We start from the raw sequence: 23,841 nt of genomic DNA, 5'->3' as shown, positions 1-23,841 counted from the left end.
TCTGGTGTTTTTAGCCCATTTCATTTCAGATGACAGAAGGAGCCCTGGCTCCAGCAGTGCTATTAATCTCCCCTACAACACTGGGGCTATTGACACGCTGCAGTAAAATAGCCATCTATCATTTGCAGCCATGGCAACAGCAGCCATTTCCTCCAGGGAGAGCAGACACCCGTGGAGACTCCCCACCTGCTAGTGGTCATGATTAAATGGCCCTGTTGCAATAACATCTGGGCTTTCAACTGACACTCAAATCAGCAACTTACTCCTTATCTGTAAGGCAGCAGGGCTAAACTGGCAAACTCCTGTGATTCAGACAGCTGGACACCACCCATGCACTATTTGGTACCTCTAATTCTGATGCAATATAACGGTCTGATCATTGAATAACTATGAATTAAATACACAACTGGGGAAGAAAATGGCAGACCAGAGGAGAAATGCACGGCAAGAACTAGACCTTTCATTTGTAAATGGGGTGAATGACCAGGGGGGTATATCACAAAGCAGGATTACGGAGTGAACTCTCTTACTGCACTAAAACTCTGAACACCTCTTTCTACTTCAGTCCATGTTCGTTTCATGTTCTTGGTTTTACTGTTATCCAGGTAACTCCATAGTCCTGCTTCTTGAAATACCCACTGGTGTACAATGGTTTCAGTTTAGGTTTCACTTTTCCCTGGCATATGTCTAGCTTTTTGGGAAGAGAATGGACACGTTGGTATTATTCACCAAGACGTATCAGTATCATAAAAATTATTGTAATTGACAAAACTAAATTCTAATACTCAACTGATACTCATTGTTCTTCAATTTCCGAAAACAGGACTGTAGACAGCCTTGATAATTTCCCAGGTACACTTACCAGTGACAGATGTGTGCAGCATGTCCAATTCTGCAGGAAAATAATGCACAGGAATCTCATCCAGGTCCAGGAATTAAGTATGGTGATCAAGTAGCCATGAAACCACATGCTAGTTTTAAAACCAGAATCATTTCTTGCCTTCTACTGGATGAAGACATTGTGTAAAATGACTCAGTTACCACTTTAACAGGTAATGTCATATTCCACAAAAAGCAACTAGTTCACCAATGCAACTGTTGGATTTCAACCTTTTGCAAAAGTCTTCAATACAGGACATTATGATAGGCTTGCCAACTTTAAATGCACACATCTAGCACTGAAGACTCAAATTATACTCAACGCTCACAAACAGTGCAGTTTCCTTGCAAAAATCCCATATATCAGATACAGAACATCTTGCATATTTCTTCCAGTAAAAAAAATTGTCAGCATATTATAAGTTATAATTTTATTACAGTCACCTAAAGTAGGCAAGCCGCCATCTTGGAAATGGTTGCAAATGCCACAACAGTTCTAGATAACTAGAGTAGCAAAGTGAGAGAGATTGCAATAGTTTAATGAGCAGCTACATTTTACACTCATTATAAAAGAATAAGAATTCATAAAAATATTTTCTTTTAATAATACACACTTAAAATACTGGGTGCAGGTAGTAGTGGGTGGTTTCCTTCACTAAGAGCCACTTTTTATTAATTTACCCTCCCCCTCCCCTTTGCCACCCCCCCCCCCCCCCAAGGTTTTAGATTTAGCTCACAGAATGAAACCATTTTATCTTTGATGTATAACTGCAGGGCCTGAAATAAAAACAAAATCAAAGGGAAACTCTGAAATACATGTAAAGACATGAACAGGAGTAAAATGTGTGTGTGTCTGTGTGCGTGTGTGTGTGTGTGCAATGTGTTTGGTGCACGTGATACCTTGTGTTTTGTTACATGTCATCTTAAGCCACTGACTGGACACAAAAAAAAATCATTTGGCAAACTTATCTGGGATCCAGAAAAGAAACAGGAAGCTGAAAGTGGCACATTGACCATAATAAAATAAAATTATAAGTTACTAGCAAGTTATCGTTTCGATTCAAAACTTTGCGTTTGTGTCCTTTTTTTCCATTCTTCCGTTACAGGTGAAAGGGCTCCAGTTTGTGACGCGGGGCTAAGCGCCACTCAGCAGACTCAAAACCCGCCCATCCGCAGAGACAGCAAGCACAAGGGAGAAAAGGACAGGGAGCTCGGCGCAGAGAGACGTTTAGGGGGGGTGGGGCGGGGGGGGGGGGGGGGGGGGGGGGGGCGCTCGGTCGCTCGGGACAGGGCGTCCCATGAGAGCGGGAGGAGCGCGGGAGGAATGGCGAGGATGGGAGGCGAGTGACGTGACGGGGGACGTGAAGGTGCCGCCTGGCCCGGAGCGCCCATATCAGAGGTATTGCTGGAGGAAGTGCAGCAGCATGATCTCATAGTGCTCTCCTGACTCCGGGCAGCGGATGCTGTGCCGCTCGTTGGGGTAAATCTGTGGGGGCGAGAGTGAGGGCGAGAGCACAAGACTTAATATGGGACGCATTCTTACATAAAACACAAAACATGGCAACTAATAATAACAAAACTACATTTTTATAGGGAATGGTCACAAATAAAACACCATATGACAGGTTAATAAAAAAAACAGTCAAGTAGCCAAATAAAACAAGATAGATAAAACAAGACCAATTTAGGGAGATTCATTTGGCAAGAAAATCACAGACACACTTACTCTCATTCTTCATCCTAACCAACACTTTCAAAAGTTCAACAATGAATTAAAATACTAAAATTGCCTTTACACTGATTTTCTTTTATATTTACGTGGAGGTGGGGCTTGTGCATGGCTACAACACACATCGTAAAACTACGTGTCCCCACACTCAACAAACACCGTCTTTTCCACAAGGACCTCAAAAGCATTTCTCGGATGCCTGACCTTTTCACCGTTAGACAAATCTGATTTGACAAACATACGAGTAATCAAAAGGACTACAGTTAACATGATGGTGATATTAATATTAAATATGGGCAAACATAAAGAAAATTAGTCCAAACCTGTAGCTGATATGGCTTCCCAGCACGGATTAGTTGTGACACCAGGAAATTGGTGTGGAAAAAGTGCACATTCTCGTCAAGAAATCCATGTAAAATGAGTAAACGGTTTGGCCTAGGAGAAAGTTTTAAAGCATTAAAAGCAATTCAAATGGGACAAAAATCCTGAATGAGACAAATGCATCACAAATCACCAAATTAAAACTTTCCATTGAGAAATACTTTTGCACAGATCCAGAAAGCAACACAACGTGACCATATATAATCAGTCTTGCGGACGTCGTGCATTTTTCATATACCAGTCTGCCTGGAATAACTAGGATGTCTATGGCTCCCAGCCATGGAAAAAGTGCATAAATACACAGTCCTCCTGTCCCCTGCTTGTAACCCAGGCCTCTACACACACAATATATTTCACCGAAAGCAACGGAGGAAACATCTGCAGGATTCCCTGCGCTTACGCAAGACAGCGAGGCGCATTAATAAGAGAGCCTGGAACAGCTCGCTCACACATCCCACACATCCCACACATCCCACACATCCCACACGTCCCACACGTCCCGCGAACAGCTGGGCCAGCGGGGCGTGCAAACCCGTGCTGACATCCAGTGTCCGGTTGCGCTAGCGGCCAGGACAGGGCGCTCCCACGCACCGGATGCCCTATAAGGCGCCGACCGCACGCCGGGTCAGGTGACTCACTCGTTGGGCAGCTTGTCCACGTGCAGCGCCACTGACCCCGCCTCGTAGCCCTGCTGGTTGTTTTCGGGCACGTCCATGTAGCGCTCGGTGTAGCCGGTGTCATACGCCATCCACACGGTTACCGGGGCGCCCGCAATGGCAACCTGGGCAACAAAGTGACAGGCAAGGTTATGCCAGCATTTCTAGACAGGAATAAAATAATTCTCCAAGGACAAAGAACGACCTGTTTTTTTCCCCCGTTCAAAACTTGTACCACATATGTTATAGACTGAATTGAACTTTTTTTAACCTGTCAGGCCATCTAATGTAGTGATACTGAACAAAAACCTCAGATCTTGTTTTCAACAGCATGCATGTCAGTCAATGACCTGCAGACTATGTTTTGGTTAACATTTGCCATTGCAAAATGGCCCACATCTCTAAAACTTGTCAGATGTGCGAGAGCGAAAGAGAAATCTCAGAACCACGAAACACACAAGAGCCAGTTCAGCTTTTGTACAAACATGCCTGTCCCTTAATATGAAAGATTCTGTACCTGGTTCTTTCAGGGAAATGTGTACAAAGTGACTCAACTGGTTTGGCCTATTAATTGTTATGTGTACAAAATGGATGGGCATTGTTTTTGGTCTTTATGCAAATTTGATTCACACAAGGCGTACAGAGTAACCTTAGCTTAGTGAAACAATGGCAAGGCAGATGCCACAAAGACTGTGTTAGCCTGGAGTGACTGTTAGGCCAAATGGTCAGCCTTTGAGCCGAATCACCTTGAAGACGTTGGGCCTGTGAATGAGGCCCATGAGGGACAGGAAGCCCCCGTAGGACCAGCCATGGATGGCCACGCGACTGAGGTCCACAAAGTTGTACTTGTCGGCCACGTACTGCAGGCCTTCCACCTGGTCCTCGATCTCCACCTGGCCCTAGAGATAGCATGCACAACACACAGTCTGTTACAGCCAGTCAGGATGGCCTCAATCCTGGAACAGGAAATGCAGTTTTGTTCAGCCCAGTGAATTTCCTCTTTTCAAGGCAACAGGATGAACAGCAAACATCAAGACACAAATGGGTCTTTGTGGAGCAATCTATGACAGACAAATGGCTATCAACAAAAGACCATGAACAAAGGGAGAGGCCAACTAAACACATACGCTCAATTGTGCGTGGAACTGGGCAAAAATCAGGACGAGGAAGTTATACTTGGGTGGAATCCGTGCCTCATTGATAGCACCACCAATTTTTGGGGCCATGAAGTCTCATTCAGTGATCACTACTAAACACTATTCAGACAAAGGTTAATGCAAGGACAAGCTCTCTCTGGATAGATCGTCTTTACCATCTTGTTTTTTAGAGCCCCTTCGAACTTCAGGCCCCTCTGACACGAGCCCCTCCCATCAATGACCACCACGGCATAGCCTAAAGAAGCAAGGGTATTCAGCCGCAGGTACTTCACCCCTTTGAAGGAGTTATTGACTAACTGGACCTGTGGAGACACACAAACGATACGTATTGCTTCATTCTCGTAAATTAGCATTGCTGAATCTTCCTGAATTTGTTCCTAGACAGCTACAATTATGTCAACCCAGTGTGGATCGACCGGTTTGACAACACTGGTATAGGAAGACAATATAAAACTAGATCACACCCAGCTCACGAAAAATTATTTAAATAGCTAGGCTGCCTGCACTGCATTGTCAGGTGATCTTGATCTGTATTATACTTGCATTAAAACACAGCCACTTTGTGACCCAAGCTTACAGCTATAGTCTACCACATACCTGAGGCCCACCATACACAAAGAGAATTGTGGGATGCTTCCTGCCAGGTATCAAGTTGTGTGGCTTGTACACCATCCCATAAAGCTGAAACCCAGACCTTCCTGGGAAATCAAATATCTCCGGTGGGATGTAATCCGAGGGGCAACCTGAAACTCAAAACAGAATGAATACCAATGGGAGAGTGTCCACTGCTAGAAATTGAGTCAAAAAACAGCAGCTAGGCCAGAGGATTTCCGCTTCCACATGCTTTTCGGCTGTCTTTTCAGTTAGGCCATTCCAGATTCAAGAGTCAAATCCAAAATCACCTGTATCACTTTTCCCACACAAACTTAGGACCGCTAACAGGCAGCAGGCAGCATAGGTAGCACTGCACCCAGACACAACAATTTAGTGAAGACTGGAGGGCAAGTCTCTTTACCGCGCTAACTTATGTACTGGAACAAGAACGTAATTACACAGGAGCCCTCAAAGTGTAGTGGTAACTCAATGTGGAAAACAGTAGAGCAGCTACACACTGCTGCCTGCCTTTTACAGTCTGACCGCAACACAAGGTCATAAGAGCCTCCAGAGCCAGGGCTCCTAAGGAAAAATACACCATAACTCCTGAAGCATTCCCTGATTGGCTGTGCCTGCAGGCGAGCACCACTTAGGCACGGTACTGTGAAAGCAATAGCCATAAAAGCAAAAACAGAAACGCTACCACGTGCCATGACATTTCACGTGTGTGTGTGTGCGCACACAAATTCCAAACTTGACTTGTTCTTAACGTTAGCTTCAACACTTATTTTACCGACACTTGAAAGATGATTAAAATGGCAGCAGCCGCAGGCTCCACCCACCTGTCGCCTCCATCATGCTAGCCCAGAACTCAGGCTCCTTATGCAACGGGTCACTCTCAGGACCCTGCAGCTTGTAAACGTGAACGCAGGGAGGTGTGCTCACGTTGCTGTAGTGGCTGACGAACATGTCAAAATTCTGTCGGGGAAAGAAAAGGGGGGGGGGGGGGGGGGAGTGTGTGCGCCTGAATCAGAGTTCAAAATCATTTACTAATCTCAATCACACAGAATCAGCTCTGGACAGAGAGAGAGAGAGGATAAACACAGGTCTTCACAAACAGCAGTGAACGCAGCTATGCCAGAGTGAAGCTCTTACCTGGCTAATGGAACAGCTGTGCGAGAAGCCAGGCTTGGTCAGCCTGACGATGTCCCCTGGTGAATCGTAGCTGACCACATACAGGTGGTGTTCCAGAGGGGTGTCCCTCGTGCCCTGGAAGTACACCAGCTTGGTGGCTTCATTCACCCAAATCTGTGCATGGGAAAGAAGAGGGGGTGGGAGAAAACTTGTAAGCATGTAGCAATTCAGAAATTGCCAAAAAGCTTAACTGGCTTCCTTGTTCACCTATGCTTACCTTGGACCCGTGCCTGGCCAGCACCTCCCACTCCCCACTGGTTAAGGTCACCTCCTCTTTTATCGGGCACTTGAAATCCCCTACAGAAAAGACAGCCAGAGTGAATATCAATGACAGCTCTGTTTTAAAAGATACATGTCACATTCATGTTGTCCCTGCATTCTGGGAAAACTGGCTAAGAAGGTTAAGGCAGCCAAGCAAACAACTTAAAAGGAAAAAGCCAACTACTGGATTCGTACACCATTTTCCCTGGCAGTAAAGAAGCTAAAGAAGCATTAATATGAAATGAAAGTAGTTCACTTCAATACAACACCAGTCAACAGAACTATTATAACACAGGCATATTTACAATAAAAGTGGGAGCCTTCCCATTCATCGAGGAGGGGGGATGTCCATATAAAAATAATTAGTACTCTACAAAGAAAGATCACGAGAATGTGTCATTTCCACTTCTCTCTTCTTGCACCCTTTCCTCCCCCCCTTCCCCTCGTGCCTAAACAGAGTCACCATTTCTGCTTTCATTCTTAAAGAATTACGCCAATCAGATAAGGAAGACCAGTGGCTGTCCTACCGTCAGTATAGCTGTAGTCCCGGGACCACTGGTAACAGCCTGGTTGTAACAGCGATGTGATTTTGTACAGGTGGCAGAAGCCTGTTTTTGACTCATTCACCCAGAGAAAGGTGATCTCATCATCATTCGTCTGGATGAACGGGTAGAAGATGTCGTGAACCTGTCGGCGTAAAAGTGAGCATGTTTAAGGTCTACTGCAAAGCAACATGTGGAGAGCACAACAAGGCCATCAAATGAAGCCCCAAACAGTAGTGAGATGGAAAAATGTCTGACAAATGCAAGCTGAAAGGAAGTGTGGGAGGAACCTTCTGTCACATCGTACATTAACATGACAAATAAGCCATTTCAGTGTAGTTCAGGACATATGCAAGAGCCCCCATTTTGTCCCCACCCCCGGGCATCTCACGTTAATCCAGATGTCAGTAACTTCCTCGTAGATGACGAAGGGGTGGACGCTCTCGGGCACGGCCTCCACGCTCTCCTGCCTCTGGGCCTGGTCTTCGCAGACCGGGATGAAGAGCGCGGGGGGCAGCAGGACCAGCTGCAGCCTCTGCTGACTCCTGTCCAGAAGCACAGCCCAGGCACTGCAGGGAGGAACACAGGCTAGCTCACTCAACCACAAGGCACAGGTAGGAACCAAACGCCACCATTTCACTAGCGTCAGCAGTAAAAGTCATCACTTTTCGAAGTAACATTGCGGCAATTGTTTGCGCTTCCCGGTACGTACAAAAGGGATTTAATTATTATGTGGATTTATACTTATGAATTCGAACAGCAACAGGAAATGTGCACAATCATTGCTCCACTTCATAATCCAAAATGAAAATCCACGCAATAACAATATTCCACTTATACATGGAATTGGACTGCAGTGTGATGCACTTTCACCTTTAGGGATGTAGAAAAAAGCACTTGCACCAGCAGGAATACAGAGCGAAGTGCTTTCACTCACTTTTTCATCTGCAACTTGAATGTGATGTAGAGCACTCATGTACATAAAAGTTTTAATCACTCATACTGCTACCACGCAATCCATTTTTGGACTGCTGAAGCAAACGGCAACAAAAAATACAAGGGTTTGGAAGTGGCTGCGTTTAGACTCACAATTTGCCGTCCTTGGTCCAGCCGGCCCGAGCGATGTACTCCACCCCGGGAAACAGCGTGGTGAAGGGCAGAACCAGCTCTTTGTCTTGCGTGCTCACGATCTGCACAAAAGCACGATTCAGAGCCTCAATAGAAATACCTTCATCCACAGACAATGAATATCCCATCCGAGCCAAACACATCTCTTACTCTGCCAAGGTGGTCAGTCTTGATCTCTGCCAGTTTGAGGGTGATTTGGGGGTTTTTACTCCCTGTGGGAAAAAAAAAGACATTCAGTACCTATTTTGTGTTTTTGAGTTTTATCTCTTCCTGGAGGGAAATTGTGTCCGATACACTAGGGAATCTGAACGGGGGCGAGACAAAGGCGGTCAAAGTTAGGCCAGGATGGCTACTGCAGTTTCGCAGTTCAGGAGCAGAAAGTGCCTTTGGCATGGGCTTTAGCACCCCTAAACATTATCAAAAGGCCTTTAATTGCAGCAGTGAGTCAGGAGCCGGAACTCAGTTCACGGTCTCAGCAGACTGCTTCAAAGCCAAGTCACCTCAGGATGAAACAGGGGGGGTGACCTCAGAACGAGGGGTGACCCAGGTTATTCCACATCTTCGATCTCGCCCCTGCAAGCCCGCTTGTTGAGCTGCACATGAAGTGTCATCCTGCTGCCCTGTGCTTGTGCGAGTGAATCCATCAGCAAAGAGTGCTGATAAGTACAACTGTGCATCCCATACAGACTGTTTACCTGTGGATTCATGCATGGCTGTGTTAGATGCTTGGTCCGTGCTCTGTGCTGTGCGGTGGTGTGTGCTCTGTGTGCATCTGAACACTGTGCGTGAGAGGGGTCTCACCTGTGCGGGGGTATCTGTAGGCGCTGTGCTGTGCTGTGCGGTGGTGTGTGCTCTGTGTGCAGCTGCACACAGTGTGCATGAGAGAGGTCTCACCTGTGCGGGGGTATCTGTAGGCACTGTGCTGTGCGGTGGTGTGTGCTCTGTGTGCAGCTGCACACTGTGCGTGAGAGGGGTCTCACCTGTGCGGGGGTATCTGTAGGCATCAGCCTTCCGTTCCTCCAAGGCTGGAGAGGGCACATGAATAATCTCCACCTCCGACTCGTCCACCTCTTCATATAACAACTGTAGAGTCTTCCCTCCGTCTGAGTCTGACACAAGAGGGGGGGGGGGGGGGGGGGGGAGGGAGGGAGGGAGGGAGGGGGAGAGAGAGAGAGAGGCAGAGAGAGAGAGAGAGAGAGAGAGAGAGGCAGAGAGAGAGAGAGAGAGAGAGAGAGAGGCAGAGAGAGAGAGAGAGAGAGGCAGAGAGAGAGAGAGAGAGAGAGAGAGAGGCAGAGAGAGAGAAAGGCAGAGAGAGAGGCAGAGAGAGAGAAAGGCAGAGAGAGAGAGAGAGAGAGAAAGGCAGAGAGAGAGAGAGAGAGAGAGAGAAAGGCAGAGAGAGAGAGAAAGAGAGAGAGAGTTAAGGCCTCGGATATATCAAATACACAACAAATAAGATTTTGGATCATTTTAACAGCTGAACACTGGCCTTACTACCAACTCAATCTTTTCATCAGTGAACCTCAAAATACATACAATACATTCTTGAAAGAAACAGCCATTCTGGTTGATAGCTCTTAAAGCACGTCAAGCCATAAAGAACCCAAAAGGCTCTGACTGTAATGGAAAGCTGTTAAAAAGCTGTTGGCTTGGTTTAAAGGCTTATGGGATGTGGTTCTCATTCGTGCCTGGAGTTCTTCTCTAATGAAAGGACCTCTTTTTCTGCCATTAAATGAAATTGCATCTTGCTTAAACCCTGATGAACAAAACATTTCTCTTTTGTCTCAAAACCAAATTGTCTAAACATTTCATTTTCATAACCACACTGAAAGAGCAGAGTCACAACACATAAACTCCACACCATCAATCTTTGGAAGTGGGTAATGAAATACACACACGCACAATTTCCATTCGGTCTGAGTTAAAATAATAACTGAAACAGGGCTGCCCAGTCCTGTCCCTGGAGATCCATCCTGCAGATTTTCACTCCAACCCTAACAAAGCACACATCACTCCACAGCTAGAGATCACATTGAGTTGCCACTGACTAGAATCAAGTGTGCCAAATTAGGGCTGAAATGGAAACCGACAGGATGGTAGCTCTCTAGGAACAGGGTGGGGCAGCTCTGCTCTAAAATGGTAACGCCTGACTCAGTCCTGTCTGACAGGCAGGGGGCGTAGTGCTCCACTCACCTTCTGCTGCAGCTGGGGACCACCAGTACCCTGTGAACCGATCAAACTCCTCCTGGATCACAAATGTGGCCACACCGGCAGACTTTGGGTCCTCTTTTACATTGTTTAACCCTGCAGTAAACAAATGGACAGGGCTGAGTGCGCAGACTGAGACGCATCAGAAGATAAAAAGGCAAATTATACAATGTACGTATCTTTTCTGAAAAATTCATATGGATCATTTGGACTAAAATTATATTACATAATAAACAATAACAGTAAAAGTATATGGGGTTATTATTGTACACTATATCATTATGCTCTGTTTGGACTGTTCAGAATAACAAGTCAATGCGCTGGGCTTACTGGATGGCTGTGCAAGTAAGGACAGAGGCTACTCACAAGAGAGTCTAAAGAGTGAGTTGTTAGTTTACTGCTATACAAACCTGCTACCTTAGCCAGCTAGTTAGATTGTTTGTACAAGCCCTGATTTTGCCAGTAAGTGAAGTCTGCAATGTAATACAGGGTACAGGTACACTTAAGACATCACCAATAAGCATTCAGTAAAGTCTCTAGATCATTATTGCTCAGAGTAACAACAACAACTAGGTGCACCGACTGACTGTCACACTGGCTGGAGCAGACTCAGTTAAAAAAAAACCTATTTGTGGATACATTTGCATATCTTGCTGTGAAGAATGCCATAAAAACCAAAAAGTAATGCAAGCAATTACACACATGACACATGATGTCTAAATGTACACCAAGTCATTGTCAAATGAACACCCATATACCACTACAACTTTTCAGAACAAAATAACACATCAAGATAATAAAAATGTATTATTACATTTGTCTGTCCGGGAAAGACCGGTTTGTGCAAAAAAATTGTCAACCCAATTATTTTTCTTGTAAGATACAAACTAAATATTTATGAATCTCATATTATGTGTGTACGGTTCATATTATTTATTTAATGATTTATGAGAGGATATTAACCCCATAAAAGTGAGAAACACTGTGGCAGTTGGAGAGATTGAATGAAGCGCTGCTCGGACCTTTAATGAGCTCTGCACTCTGACCTTTGTGACAGAAGGTCAGCCTCCTCTCCTCCCCGGACTCAATGCTGGCCACCCATAGGTCGTTGTTACTGATGAAGGCGATGAAGCTGGCGTCCCCCGGGCAGATCTTGGGGTCCATGCGAGTCCCTGAGCACTGCGTCTTGATCTCCACTGGCTTCATCGGGGCGGTCTGCTAAACGACAGAGAGGCTTTCAGGCACGGGGGGCCCGCAGACCTGACTGCGGATGCACGCGGGTTCACGGGGCAGAACAATTGAGAGGAACGATCGGGGCGTGGCTCGCTTTGTACACTCACAATGAAACCGTTGTGACCGCCGTCGCGGCAGTAGAAGAGGCTGTTGCTGGCCTGGAAAAGGAAAAGGCCGCTGTGGGCGTGGTAGTCGTACGACGTGATCCCAAAGACTCCCAGCCGCTTCCTCTCTCTCAGGAGCTCCTCTTCCCGGGAGTAGACCCCATGATGGGGCGTTGCCTGGAGGAGCCAAACAAGCCAGTGGTGAAAAAAAACAGGCCCACACAATCTCTGTAGCACTAATTTGATCTAAAAACACGTATTCCTCAAATAAATCTTAACTCTGATTGGTTGAAGAGAAAAAGAAAACACCATGGTCTTGTAATAAAGAGGCAATCCAGTCAGGAACAGACTTCACACTAGACCGAATTATAAGGGCCTTTATTTATGCAGAAAGAGTATGCCTGCCAACACCGTGCTAAATAAGCATTATTTACAGCAATGCGTTACTCCCTCCCAGGGAGGCTGTGCAACCGTGTGTGTCGGTACTAAAGACAATCTCCTCATTAGCCAGAAAAGTTGGTTATTTTTCCACAGTCCAGCTGCATACTCCCTTTTGGCTTTTCACTCAAGGCCTGTAGGAGTTGAGGATAGGATGCAGTCTGAGATATACTGGTACCTAGCTCACAAGGTTTCTCATCGGATGGAAAACAACAAGCTAAGTTGAATAGGACAGAATGCATCATGTTATATAACCTGTAAGATAAAACATAATAAAAATAAAAATAAAACATGTTAACCTTTCAATTCCTCCTGTTTTTAGATCACAGCAACTTCTGTCTGTCTGGCAGGAAATGTTCACTGGCTCTGGCTACAGAAACACTTAAGCCCATTACTCATGTGTCTACGCAAACAGGGGAAATCACTGCGTTAGACTACACTGTGCTCAGTCTGTGTTTACAAACAAATATATGGTTCTTCAGGGTACAGCAGGCTCTGGCAAGCTACTGCGGTGTATTTTAAGTGCTGAACATTTTTAGATTCTTGTTTGTACAAAAAATAAAGTTGCTGCCTTTTTCCAATTTGTTTGACAAGATCAACTGTCGTAACAGTGACAAATCTCTGCACTCACTGGGATCAAAGAACCTCGGCTGAACATGCAGCAGATGGTGAAAATGCACCTCCACAAAGGTCAGCAGCACTGGGGCAGAAAGCGGAGCCCTACCTGAAAGTGATCCAGCATCTGTTTCCAGGATAGCACCAGGAGGGCCTCTTTCCGAACCTTCTTGGGAATTTCAGAGTAAAGTAGTGAGTTTTCCCTGCTTCCATAGGGCATTCCTGATTGGACACAGTGCAAAGGAAAAAACTCAGACAGACCTTTGAATAGCGGTAGGACCAAATGTCCTTGCCGCTACCCACAAAGCTTGAGACAATCAAACCTGTCTTTTCTGAGAAGGAAGTACTGAAGCTCACTCCAGGAGAGGGAAAATTCTCTTGACCTGATCATTAAGGTCGAACTTTCAAATACTTTCGCTAATAAGACAACTTATCTACATGAAGTACAATAAACATAAATACCAATGGTAGAGCATGTCATACACACTCACACTTATTACAACAAGACAGCCATACTCTTGCCCCAAGGGCGACCTCTAATGGCCTCAACAAATGTTATTGTAAGACACACGACACTGCTATCTTCGGTTAAGGTGCAAGTCCAAAGCAGGGCAAATCAATTGGCACGAAACACAAACACAAATTTAATATTCATGGTGTTTAATTAAAGTAAATTCAATATACATTGCAAATCCTGAGAAAATAGACTACCATGCTTACTGTCCTACTGAAAAGCACGTGAATACCAGTGCTGTGACCATGTTGCATATAAAAAAGATGATGTTTATTCCCAGGTATGTGAAAGACAGACAGATAAATAGACAGATAGACTGACAGAGACAGACAGAATGACAGACAGACATACAGACGGACAGATAGATAGACAGATACTTCATGTATCCAACAGGAAATTACAGTATCATATAAGATAAATACTTTATTTGAAAAGGGGGAAAAGGTGAGCTCACCGAGGTAGTAGAGTCGGTGGGAGTGGGGACCTGACTCATCCTGTTTCTGCACAAACTGGAAGTCATGAGGCGCTTTGTTGACAATCATTCCAGAGTACTTGCGGCTGCTGTGGATGATGTCACGCAAGCCGTCCCAAGAGTGTTTCTCTACAAAGAACTGGGAGGGGACATCCTCCATCTCCACCACCTCTGTACTGTCTGAGAGCTCATCCACCGCAGTCATTCTGACAGCTGTAAAACTAAACACACAGCACTGAGAGTTAACACTGTATCACACAATGAAGGCAGTACAGTAGAAATACATGTATATAAATTAAATAGAGATTGACCGCTCATCCCTTACAAATAGCAAGTGACTATATTCACGACTTACAAATCACCCCCCAGAACAAATACATGACATCATACCTTTTCCAACTACCTTCAGTTTCGTCTTCAAGTTTGACCTTCTTTACTCTATGCATTAACCGGCCAACAAGCCTCAACCAGATTTGGCAACCTAATAAGAGATAAAATATAATCAATAATAAAGGTCTTTAGTTCACAGAAACCAACTACTCATTTACATAGTGAACTAATCAAAATAAAGTATTGACACGAACACTGGTCTCCCCAAAATATATACATTTATTTTTTTTCCCCCCCATTCACCAGTATATTGCATTTTCTTTACATTATTGACCAGCACGCTAAATAACACTCAACTGCATTACAATCCAAATTTTCAACTGACAAGAGGGCACCTTTCAGCGTAACTGCACAAATATATGCATAAAATAAGTTTTAAAGGTACTACAAAATCACATTATGCGCACAAAATAAAAAAACAGCCATATTAATATCGATAATTAGGGAAAAAAAAATCTGGCATCAAGTGGTATCATTCCTGAAGAGGTTTAGTGTTACTACAAGTACACCTTTTCATAGCAAATGGACAAGGACAAACCACTATCATCAAAATACTTTCCAGCATAACAAGAGGAAATTCCCATGTCAAATAATATCCAAACCTACGGTGCCAACAACAGATTCCGCCCTGCAAAACTTCCATAACCCGCAAGAAACTATATAAAAACAGGCGACAGGTAGTACAACCGAAGAGATGGGCAGATTCATGACAAAATTCTTCAGTGGAAGTCTTCACAGAGTTATAGCACCAGAACATCTCTCAAATGGATGATCCTCTTCCAGTACGTGTCTAACTCCTTCTGCCTCTGTGACCCAAAGTGATGCGACACCACATAGCAATGGCGTCTCAATGAGAACATACCGCATACATGAGGAATGTCCTGTCCTAACTCCACATTTTCAAAGTGCAATAAGTCGAAAAGAAATTTCACAGGGCAACCAACAAGACTATTATAAGAAGCAAGGCAAGCATTCATAAGATTTCTTAGAGCTAACTGAATACTGAACCACCACATGGCAAAGAGACATCTCCTGCACCATTTATGATTCTATGACTGTGACTTATCTTGTCCTCATCTGACCTTATTCTAGTTTCAGCTCAATTAATTAATACTCGCTAGCATTTTATCAATCTTCTTCTTGATTTCCACTTTTGGCTGAACTTGATTCAAAACAACATTCTTTTTTTCCATCATCCTATTTGTATGGGGGGGGGGGGGGGGGGGTTGAAAACTGTACGTTCTCATAACAATGGGCTGAATAACAAGTGAAGAATGAAATACAAAAAAAAAAATCAGTACTTGTATTATCACTAGTATGAGCTGCATTAATAACATTAATAAAGGAACTTAAAACTACTTCAATGGAATTTTACATTTTAAAAAATCTGGGCAGCAAGACACGTTTTTACTGGGACTTAGCACAGGTTCCCCCAGATTCTCTTGAAACAACGGAGTTTTGTTGCGGTTTTAAGGACTTTGCGTGAAAGCGGCCGTTTACGACACCATCCATCACATCATTAGTAGGCTAAACAGACAGGCATCTCAAGGTGGTTTTGTCTACCTTGCCATTTAATACTTTTTACTTCGTCATAAAAGCTAACTTAAAATGTAAATGCAAATAAATAATGTAGGCTTCTATTTAACTTCCCTCGTAATTTACTTGTTACTACATTTTCTATCACTAGTGATCTCCGGGTTTTCAGCGCTACATTACCTCACCAACGTTACATTGTTTTACTTGAGGCATCAGAACAGAGCACCACTGCACTGGCTAGCGTTACTTGCAACAATACAACCTGACATTGCCTGGAGCGCATCCATTCTTTTCTCTTGTGTGTGAGTAGACAACATGAAAACGATCCGGCTAATCAGCGGAATCCCTCATTTGTTACTACGGTTAGCTACGATTTTTTAATTGGTATTGTGCGTGGTTTACAAAAAAGAACGTAGTAGAAAATCCAATTTCAAATTGAGCTCGCTTAAATGTCAAAATTTCCAAGACTGTCACCAATACACCACAACCAAACACACAATTCGTTAGCCATCTAGTTAAACAAAAAACGATTCCTGGCACACATTTTTCAAACGTTCATAGCTAGACTAGTTATAACAGAATTGCCATTTGTAAATGGCAATATGATGCCTCCTTTATCCGGTGCTACAGAGCTATGGTATTAATTGTTGTTAAAATCGCAGGAACGTTCAGGAACGATATTCACGCACATCGCTCACGAAGAATAAAATATATTGTTCAGTTCTTTACGTTTCATTCATTACATTTACTCAACACGACTGATAAGACAAAAACAAATCCGCCTGTTAGGAAGCCACCTATTTGTAGCTCTTGCTGCAGCTAACGTTAGCTAATTGTCTAGCTGCCTATGTCGCTCATAAATGGGAACCCGCATATCAGTAGCTGGCTGGTTCCGATGACAAAGTGCCTAGCTAGCCAAGAACGATAGCTAGTTAGCGATGTAGCTAGCTAGTTGGCAGGATCGCAAGACAATTCTGTACGGTAGCTGGGCAGGCAATTATTTGATTAGCTAGCCTAGCGCTAGCTCACATCGAAATAAAGTCACACTAGGTGACTAACATTATGTTAGTACTTCACGGTTTATTACACTGAATTGCAAACCAGGTACCAAGCGAGGAAGTCTACTCGTTTGAAAAACCCCATTCATTAAACAGACATAACCTTAAGTATAGCTAGCTAGTCGGCTAATGTTAAGTCATTGTCGGTACTTCGCTACAGTCCTTAGCTTGCTGTAGCTAACACTACCTACACAGTATAGTTAGTTTTGGCAGCTACCTACGAAGCCGGCCAACATACGTACGACCGGTACTTACAGATCCAGTTCCAGCCTCTTGTTAACTCTTTCACCAGTTCTCAGTCCGAAATCTATTGATATCAAAAACAACAATTTTGAAGGATTGCGTCCATGGCCTGGAATATAGACAGGAAGAGTCAATAAACGATCACGGAAACAGGCAGGGAAAGCCCAAGCAGCAGGAACCTTTAACCCGGGAGAGATTACTGCAGTGCTAAACAAGGCACACGGGAAACGTGTCCCGGTCAGTTCCTAATACAAGCGCATTTCATTTAGCTTCTTACCATAGCAAAAAAAGTTACAGGTAAGTGCAGGTACGAAATCCGTTTCGCTTGTTTCGTCTAAAGTTGAAGGTTGGGATGTGGGTAGGGGTTAGCTAATCCTAAACTTGCGTGTATAGGGACAGCTTCAGCCTCTAGCATATGGATTGTCATGGAGGCACTGAATATGGTAATAGAAAAATATTCAATCAATGACAACAACTATTCACGTTTAGGCGTAACATTTCCATGAAGCGCTCAGTTTTGGGACAAAACCTAGATAAATCAAGACTATTTTATCTGTCAGGATAACTTATAATGTTACCTGTGTTTATTAGTCTGCAGTTAGTGTCACGTTAAGTATTCCGCTTTCTCTTATATTTTTTCCATACATAACAATTATATAGCCTCATATTGCATTATAATCACTCACACCATAAGTTACTAGGCAATATTATTGTACTATGGGTTGTTTTCCTAGACATGCATTAAGCCTGGTCCTAGACTAATTTTGTTTCCCATGGAAATTTTCATGGATTTTTTGTTTTTAGCCTAGGACTACGTATTATAGCCTGACAAGGACTCACAGGTATTGTTCCTGAGACTGTCCATCAGCCAGCCCAGAGGCTTTAAGCCTGCTGCATTTAGCAATTCTTGCCTTATGAACAGAGGCAAGATATTTCAAATGAGTTAGAGTGGTTTAATAGCACACACATTGGGATTCACAGATAAACCGCAAGTGTCAGAATTTGGTCCTGGAGGGCTGCAGTGTCTGCTGGTTTTTTGTGCGCTCCACCACCAGTGATTCTTTTAAACCTGTTGATTGCCTTGAGTTCACACACTTCATTCACAAGGCCTTAACTGGCTGCTGATTTGAAAGGAAAGAGCAAAAACCTACAGACACTGCAGCCCTACAGGATTGGAGTTTGACACCCCTAGAGTAGACAAGCTTACATTTTGAACAAGAAACTCGATTGTTATAGGTGTCCACATTCATCAGACAGGAGCCTATTTATTTACCTGACTATAATTTGATTAGTTTACCGTATGTAATTGTTTGCAATGTTGCACAATAAGCATAGTATAAACACGGGAATTTTAGTCTTTGCATGTATAGCTATTTCTGACAATGTGGTTTAAGAGGGTAAATAATCCTGCTAAACATGAAAAGCACTTAAGAAAAATGAACAGCTTGTTAAAATGCTGGGATTGCAATTGTGGTTGAAATGAAAACCAGCATACACAGGGGTGCCCCAGGACCGAGTGTGGGTGCCATACTGTAGACTGCGCAGCAGCAGCTGCGATTTTTCACGCATAACTATCACAAAATAATGTTAATGTATCTTCCACATTTACCAATGTTGCTGGCATTCTGAGTTTGCCTGGCTCTCAAAATTTTACATACAAAACTAGCAAAGACTTCTAAGAATGGAACGTGTCCCCTGAACTTGTTGCACCAGTGATGCAAGGATTACGTTTTATGTCAGTTGTATTACCCCTCTACATAATGCATTACAGACATTTGGCATAATGAGAATCTAACAGATTTTTTATTGCAAGACCTCCTCATGAGTCTTCTGGGTGGCTCCCTGTAGTCAAAGTTTGAGTGGCAAGTTGCCTAGCATCCAAGCATTAACTGGTTTGCTGCAAATTTTCCAGAAAGTGCCCTCTGTTTTGGTAGCAATCTTGGCAGACAAAATCATAAAATTGACAAGATTATGTTCCAATGTACCTAAACATGATTAATTTGGCTGTTATACCATATGAAGTTACATCAAACGACAGTGGAGGATAATGGACAGTAAGGCTATATCAGAACAGAACCTCTGATTGAAGCCGGCGTCAGAATGACAACTGCCATTTCCAGCCAGTGACCTGTATGCCAACACCTCCCTATTTTAGGGCACAAATGGTATAAATACAAACGGCAACCAAGTTTCAACATTCATGTTGATGAGCACAGATGTGACCTCATGATTAGAAAAATAACTAATCTGCATTCAAAATATATCAGCCAGGGGTGCATCAAAAACCATTCTGGGGCATGCATTTTGCATCCTCATAATTGTTCACAATCTTGGAATTGGCCCAATACCACCAAGTTTGACTTAAACCATCGCCCTGATATTGACCTCATGACCCTGATATTGTGGATCCCAAAAAAACAAACACACACACATTTAACCTCCATTTCTTCTCCCATCATTCACCCAATTCTGACCAGCCAATCTGAAGCTTTGTTCAATTTGTCACTAAGACAAAAACAGTAGTGTTGTGTCGTTCGTGAATGATTCGTTCAAAAGAACACATCTTTTGGGTGAACAAACTGAACTGAATCACTTCCTGAAACAATCCGTTCATTTCTCAGTCAGTTCAGTTGAGCTCTCAGTCAGTTGCGAGCGAACGTGATTCGTTCGCAGGGATTCACTCACTCACTGAGTGAGTGATTCAAGTCATTCGTTCGGAGGAGGAATGGGGTGTGTTCACGCACACACACGTTACTGTTTGGACAGCTAGAGGACAGCTATAAGGATACACTCACTGAACGGAGCGTGTGTGTCGCTGCTAATCTGTATATAATAAACAAAACAAACAATATGGGATATTTTCAGATGATACAGTACACTGAAAAGAACTGCTTTACCCATCACTATGAAACAAGAGGGCTTTCAATATGAGCCATCTAATCAAAATGTTGTACAAGTTTAACATGTAAAATTAATTTTAATTTAAGTTTTGCGTCTAGTTCCTGTAAAATTAAGATGCAAGTTTCCACTGTGCACATCACAGGACTTTTTTTTTTTTAAAGCTGAAAATGGGAATCTAAGTGCCCTCAAACTGCATTAAAGTAACCTTGATGGATAACAATCCAAGAGACCATGTTTAGAAATACGAACAAGAAACAGATATCGGAACCGAAGATGGTAAATTGTGTTCGACATTTATTTACACCCACACAAACCACACCATTTCTACTTTAGCGGAATGAAGCGGGAAGAATGGGTGGCTCCAATGCCAGGGCGACCGTGCTTAACAGGCTTGTAAGTGATGGAGAACTCTCCCAGGTAGTGGCCAATCATTTCAGGCTGAAAAGGAACAAGGCTACACATTAGTCCATTATTCATTCATTCATTTCTTCCCAACACACCCAAGTAGTTAGTCATTTTGTCGTATCGACCAAATGCCATTATTGGGGGTGTCGGGGGAAGAGACACTATGGCACTAGTCTATTTTTTGCAAACAATGCAGAGTCATAACAAATACTGTGAACCTTCATCATTAATACATTTAAACTGTATTTTTAAAGGTAGCTAGCCATGTTATTCATGCCATCTGCAAAAGAACAAATTCTGGACAGTTTGATTTTTAAACATTTTTTACATTGACAACATCAATGATAGTGTTAAGAAAGAAGTCAAGATATGCAGAATATATATGTTAAGACATTTACAGTCACCTTGATTCAGAGAGAATGCTTTGATTTCTCACCTTGATTTCCACCTGGTTGAAAGTCTTGCCATTGTACACTCCAACCATGGACCCCACCATCTCAGGCAGGATAACCATGTCCCTCAGGTGAGTCTTCACCACTTCAGGCTTCTCCATGGGGGGTGCCTCTTTCTTGGCCTTGCGCAGACGCTTCAGGAGAGACTGCTGCTTGCGACGCAGACCACGGTTCAGCCTTCGGCGCTGACGGGCGCAATACAGCTGCATCAGCTGCTCACTGGTAGAAAAGAAGTTTAAATTTAAGTAAAACACTGAGCACTGCCACAATCTCATTCTGTAAGCATACGTCCCATAATGACAGCCTCAGCATTCTGCTATTCTCCAGCTAACGTGTGTGGCCATTTTGTTTGAGTGTGCTTAATTTGCAGCTGGCACAGAAAAAATCCTGGGGGTTGACCAACCAGAGTAACTTCTCTTACATGAAGATACAAGTGGCAGCAGACAAAAACCTTGCCTCATTGACAAAGGCGATTAGGGCAGTTATGTACCACTCTGCAGGGTTGGCATGAAAATTTTTCCAGACAGAAGCACCCTATGCTCTCTAGTGGGACATGCAAACGAAAAAGACATCCATGTGCCAAGTTTCATACGGTCATTTAATATGTAAAGTACGTTATCACCTTCACGTTTTCCACAGAACTGTAAGACTATTAAAAGTTCCCGAAGTGAATACACATGTTTAATAAAGACAGTCCTGGGCAAAGGGTTCTACCATGTTCATCAACTAAAGCAGTCATCAGAAAGCACTTAGTTGCTGTGAGTCCGTAATGACCACACGATAAAAAGGTAATGTCACTCACTAGGACATGTCCAGAAGCTGGTCCAAGTCTACGCCTCTGTAGGTAAACTTCCTGAAGGTACGCTTCTTCTTCTGCTCAACGTCCGCCTGGAAAAACATTGGTAGGCTAATTTAGTTAAATGGTACACCATGGGGGGGTTTAGTAACATATACAAAACAAATATCTAGTTAGTGAAAAACCATGCTAAGACTGAACGAAAACTAGCGACCAAACAAAGTGTCCAACCCTGCGTTACATTAATTTCCACATTTCTGCAACATATTTATTTGAAAACATGCTTCAACTACAGTGAAACGTTAGCTAGCCAGTAATAACGACAGCGGCCCTGAATTCACCAACACCAGCCTGGCAACTAGACAGATTTCAGAAAATTAAAAATACTGATTTCTAACCATTCTCGTATGTAAAACGTTGTATTGTGCTGTTATTCTAGCATCAATGAAGCACAATTAGGCACGATGGACAAAGATTGTACAGGGGTAAAAATAGCGCTGAAATGATGTGACCCACCATCTTGCCAGAGTTTTCCGGAAAAGAACGTTTTAGTTCTCGTTTCCCTTGTTATCGCGTGGTTACAATTTCCGTCAGCGTCGTAAATGCGTAAAACCATAGAGACGAGAGATACGTAACACTCCACCATCAAGATCCAGAGCCGTAGATCAATAAAGAGCGTACGCGGACTTGATTTGTTTAAAGTTCTTATATAGAATTGTACATCCCACTAGCAAAAAAATGTGCATTTCTTTGTATAATTACCTTTGTTGTGTATTTGTTGTGCTTGTACTTGTTATCAAGATATAATTTTTTAAAGAGAGAGAGAGAGCGTAAATGCATGTGTGCTGGATTGGTTAGACCTATGGTATTTGGAGCTTTTACAGGGTGGAGGTTGCTTGCTTAAGGTACTATGGAAACAGAAACTGTTATACACCTTATTACAATACATATCTTAAATACATTTTTTATGATATTTGTATGTTTAGACTGCCTGCCAAAAAGACATCTTTTATTTATGTTTAACTGAATTTTGGGGGGGCATTAGTGGGTAGCACTGTCACTTAACTGCAAGAAGATCTTGGGTTCGAATCCAGGCCTGGGCCTTTCTGTGTTTAGTTTGCATGTTCTCCCTGTGTCTACGTGGATTTCCTGCCACAGTCCAAACACATGCAGGAAGGCTAATTGGAGATTGAATTTCCCATAAGAAAGAATGGGTGAGTGAATGGTGTGTGTGCCCTGCGAGAGATTGGCGACCCGTCTAGGGTATATTCCTGCCTCTCACCCAATGCACGCTGGGATAAGCTCCAGCACCCCCTGCGACCCTGACCAGGATAAGTGGGTATTAAAGACATTATAACAGGGCATTAGAAGATATATAGAAGATATAAGATAAGGTAAGATAAGGATTTAGAGAACACATATTACATATTTTGTCATCAGAAATGTCCATTCTGAACTAATATGAGTAGACAACAAATAGGATGCACAGGTTCTGGCCAACAGTTACTTCACAAAAAAATAATGATAAAGAATACATACATAATGCTATAAACTCCCTAGGTACCAAGTAAGAATATGTTTGTTGGAGAACAAGAATGTGTCTGTTGGAGAGGATAAAAAAGGACCCCAAAAAAACCCCAAATAACATTCCAGTCTGAAATCGCATTAAAATCCTCATTGGCCTGTCCCGAAAGACAGTCCCATCAAGATTGATATTTATACCAAATTATAAATTTGTAATAAAGGAACAAAACCTTGAGTGGAGATGCACTGAGAGACTCAGCAATAATACAGGGCTGTAGTTACCCATTCCAGGGAACTCCATATGCTTGAAAGCAAAATGCAGTCTAGTTGTGTAATCAAACGTTTATCCCAAGTTTCACCCCCCTTAGTTAATGTTGCTAACTCAGACAAATAATCCTTCCATCAGTCAGAGAGAACCTTGTAGAGGGTATGTA

The 23,841-nt window shown here is 43.2% G+C and overlaps 2 protein-coding genes across 6 annotated transcripts; both read right to left on the bottom strand.

The window, feature by feature from the left end:
* Nucleotides 1-1,293: 1,293 nt before the first annotated feature.
* On the bottom strand, nt 1,294-17,516 carry dpp9 (dipeptidyl-peptidase 9). 5 transcript variants are annotated; one of them, XM_035413769.1, is made up of 21 exons: nt 17,342-17,516; nt 14,493-14,583; nt 14,085-14,323; nt 13,226-13,338; nt 12,067-12,240; nt 11,749-11,941; nt 10,712-10,822; nt 9,502-9,630; nt 8,672-8,733; nt 8,483-8,583; nt 7,785-7,962; nt 7,379-7,538; nt 6,808-6,887; nt 6,552-6,704; nt 6,239-6,374; nt 5,400-5,545; nt 4,958-5,104; nt 4,392-4,544; nt 3,628-3,770; nt 2,932-3,043; nt 1,294-2,365 (listed from the first exon to the last, which is right to left on the bottom strand). In XM_035413769.1, exons 2-21 carry the CDS (start codon nt 14,546-14,548, stop codon nt 2,273-2,275), a joined length of 2,679 nt encoding a protein of 892 aa, XP_035269660.1. In that variant the 5' UTR covers nt 14,549-14,583; nt 17,342-17,516; the 3' UTR covers nt 1,294-2,272. The 5 variants fall into 5 exon arrangements, with proteins under 5 accessions (XP_035269660.1, XP_035269659.1, XP_035269663.1 ...); XM_035413768.1 differs by having other exon boundaries at nt 11,749-11,944; nt 17,342-17,515; XM_035413772.1 differs by having other exon boundaries at nt 11,773-11,941; nt 17,342-17,515.
* Nucleotides 17,517-20,503: 2,987 nt separating this feature from the next.
* On the bottom strand, nt 20,504-22,531 carry rps15 (ribosomal protein S15). Its single transcript, XM_035412603.1, has 4 exons — nt 22,400-22,531; nt 21,890-21,975; nt 21,072-21,306; nt 20,504-20,668 (listed from the first exon to the last, which is right to left on the bottom strand). The coding sequence occupies exons 1-4, from the start codon at nt 22,400-22,402 to the stop codon at nt 20,555-20,557; spliced, it is 438 nt and encodes a 145-aa protein (XP_035268494.1). The 5' UTR covers nt 22,403-22,531; the 3' UTR covers nt 20,504-20,554.
* Between the last annotated feature and the right edge of the window lie 1,310 nt (nt 22,532-23,841).

The sequence above is a fragment of the Anguilla anguilla genome, chromosome 4 (genome assembly GCF_013347855.1).
Source record: "Anguilla anguilla isolate fAngAng1 chromosome 4, fAngAng1.pri, whole genome shotgun sequence".
NCBI lineage: Eukaryota > Metazoa > Chordata > Actinopteri > Anguilliformes > Anguillidae > Anguilla > Anguilla anguilla.
Note: the sequence above shows the minus strand (reverse complement) of the source record. Positions and strands in the feature narration are given on the sequence as shown.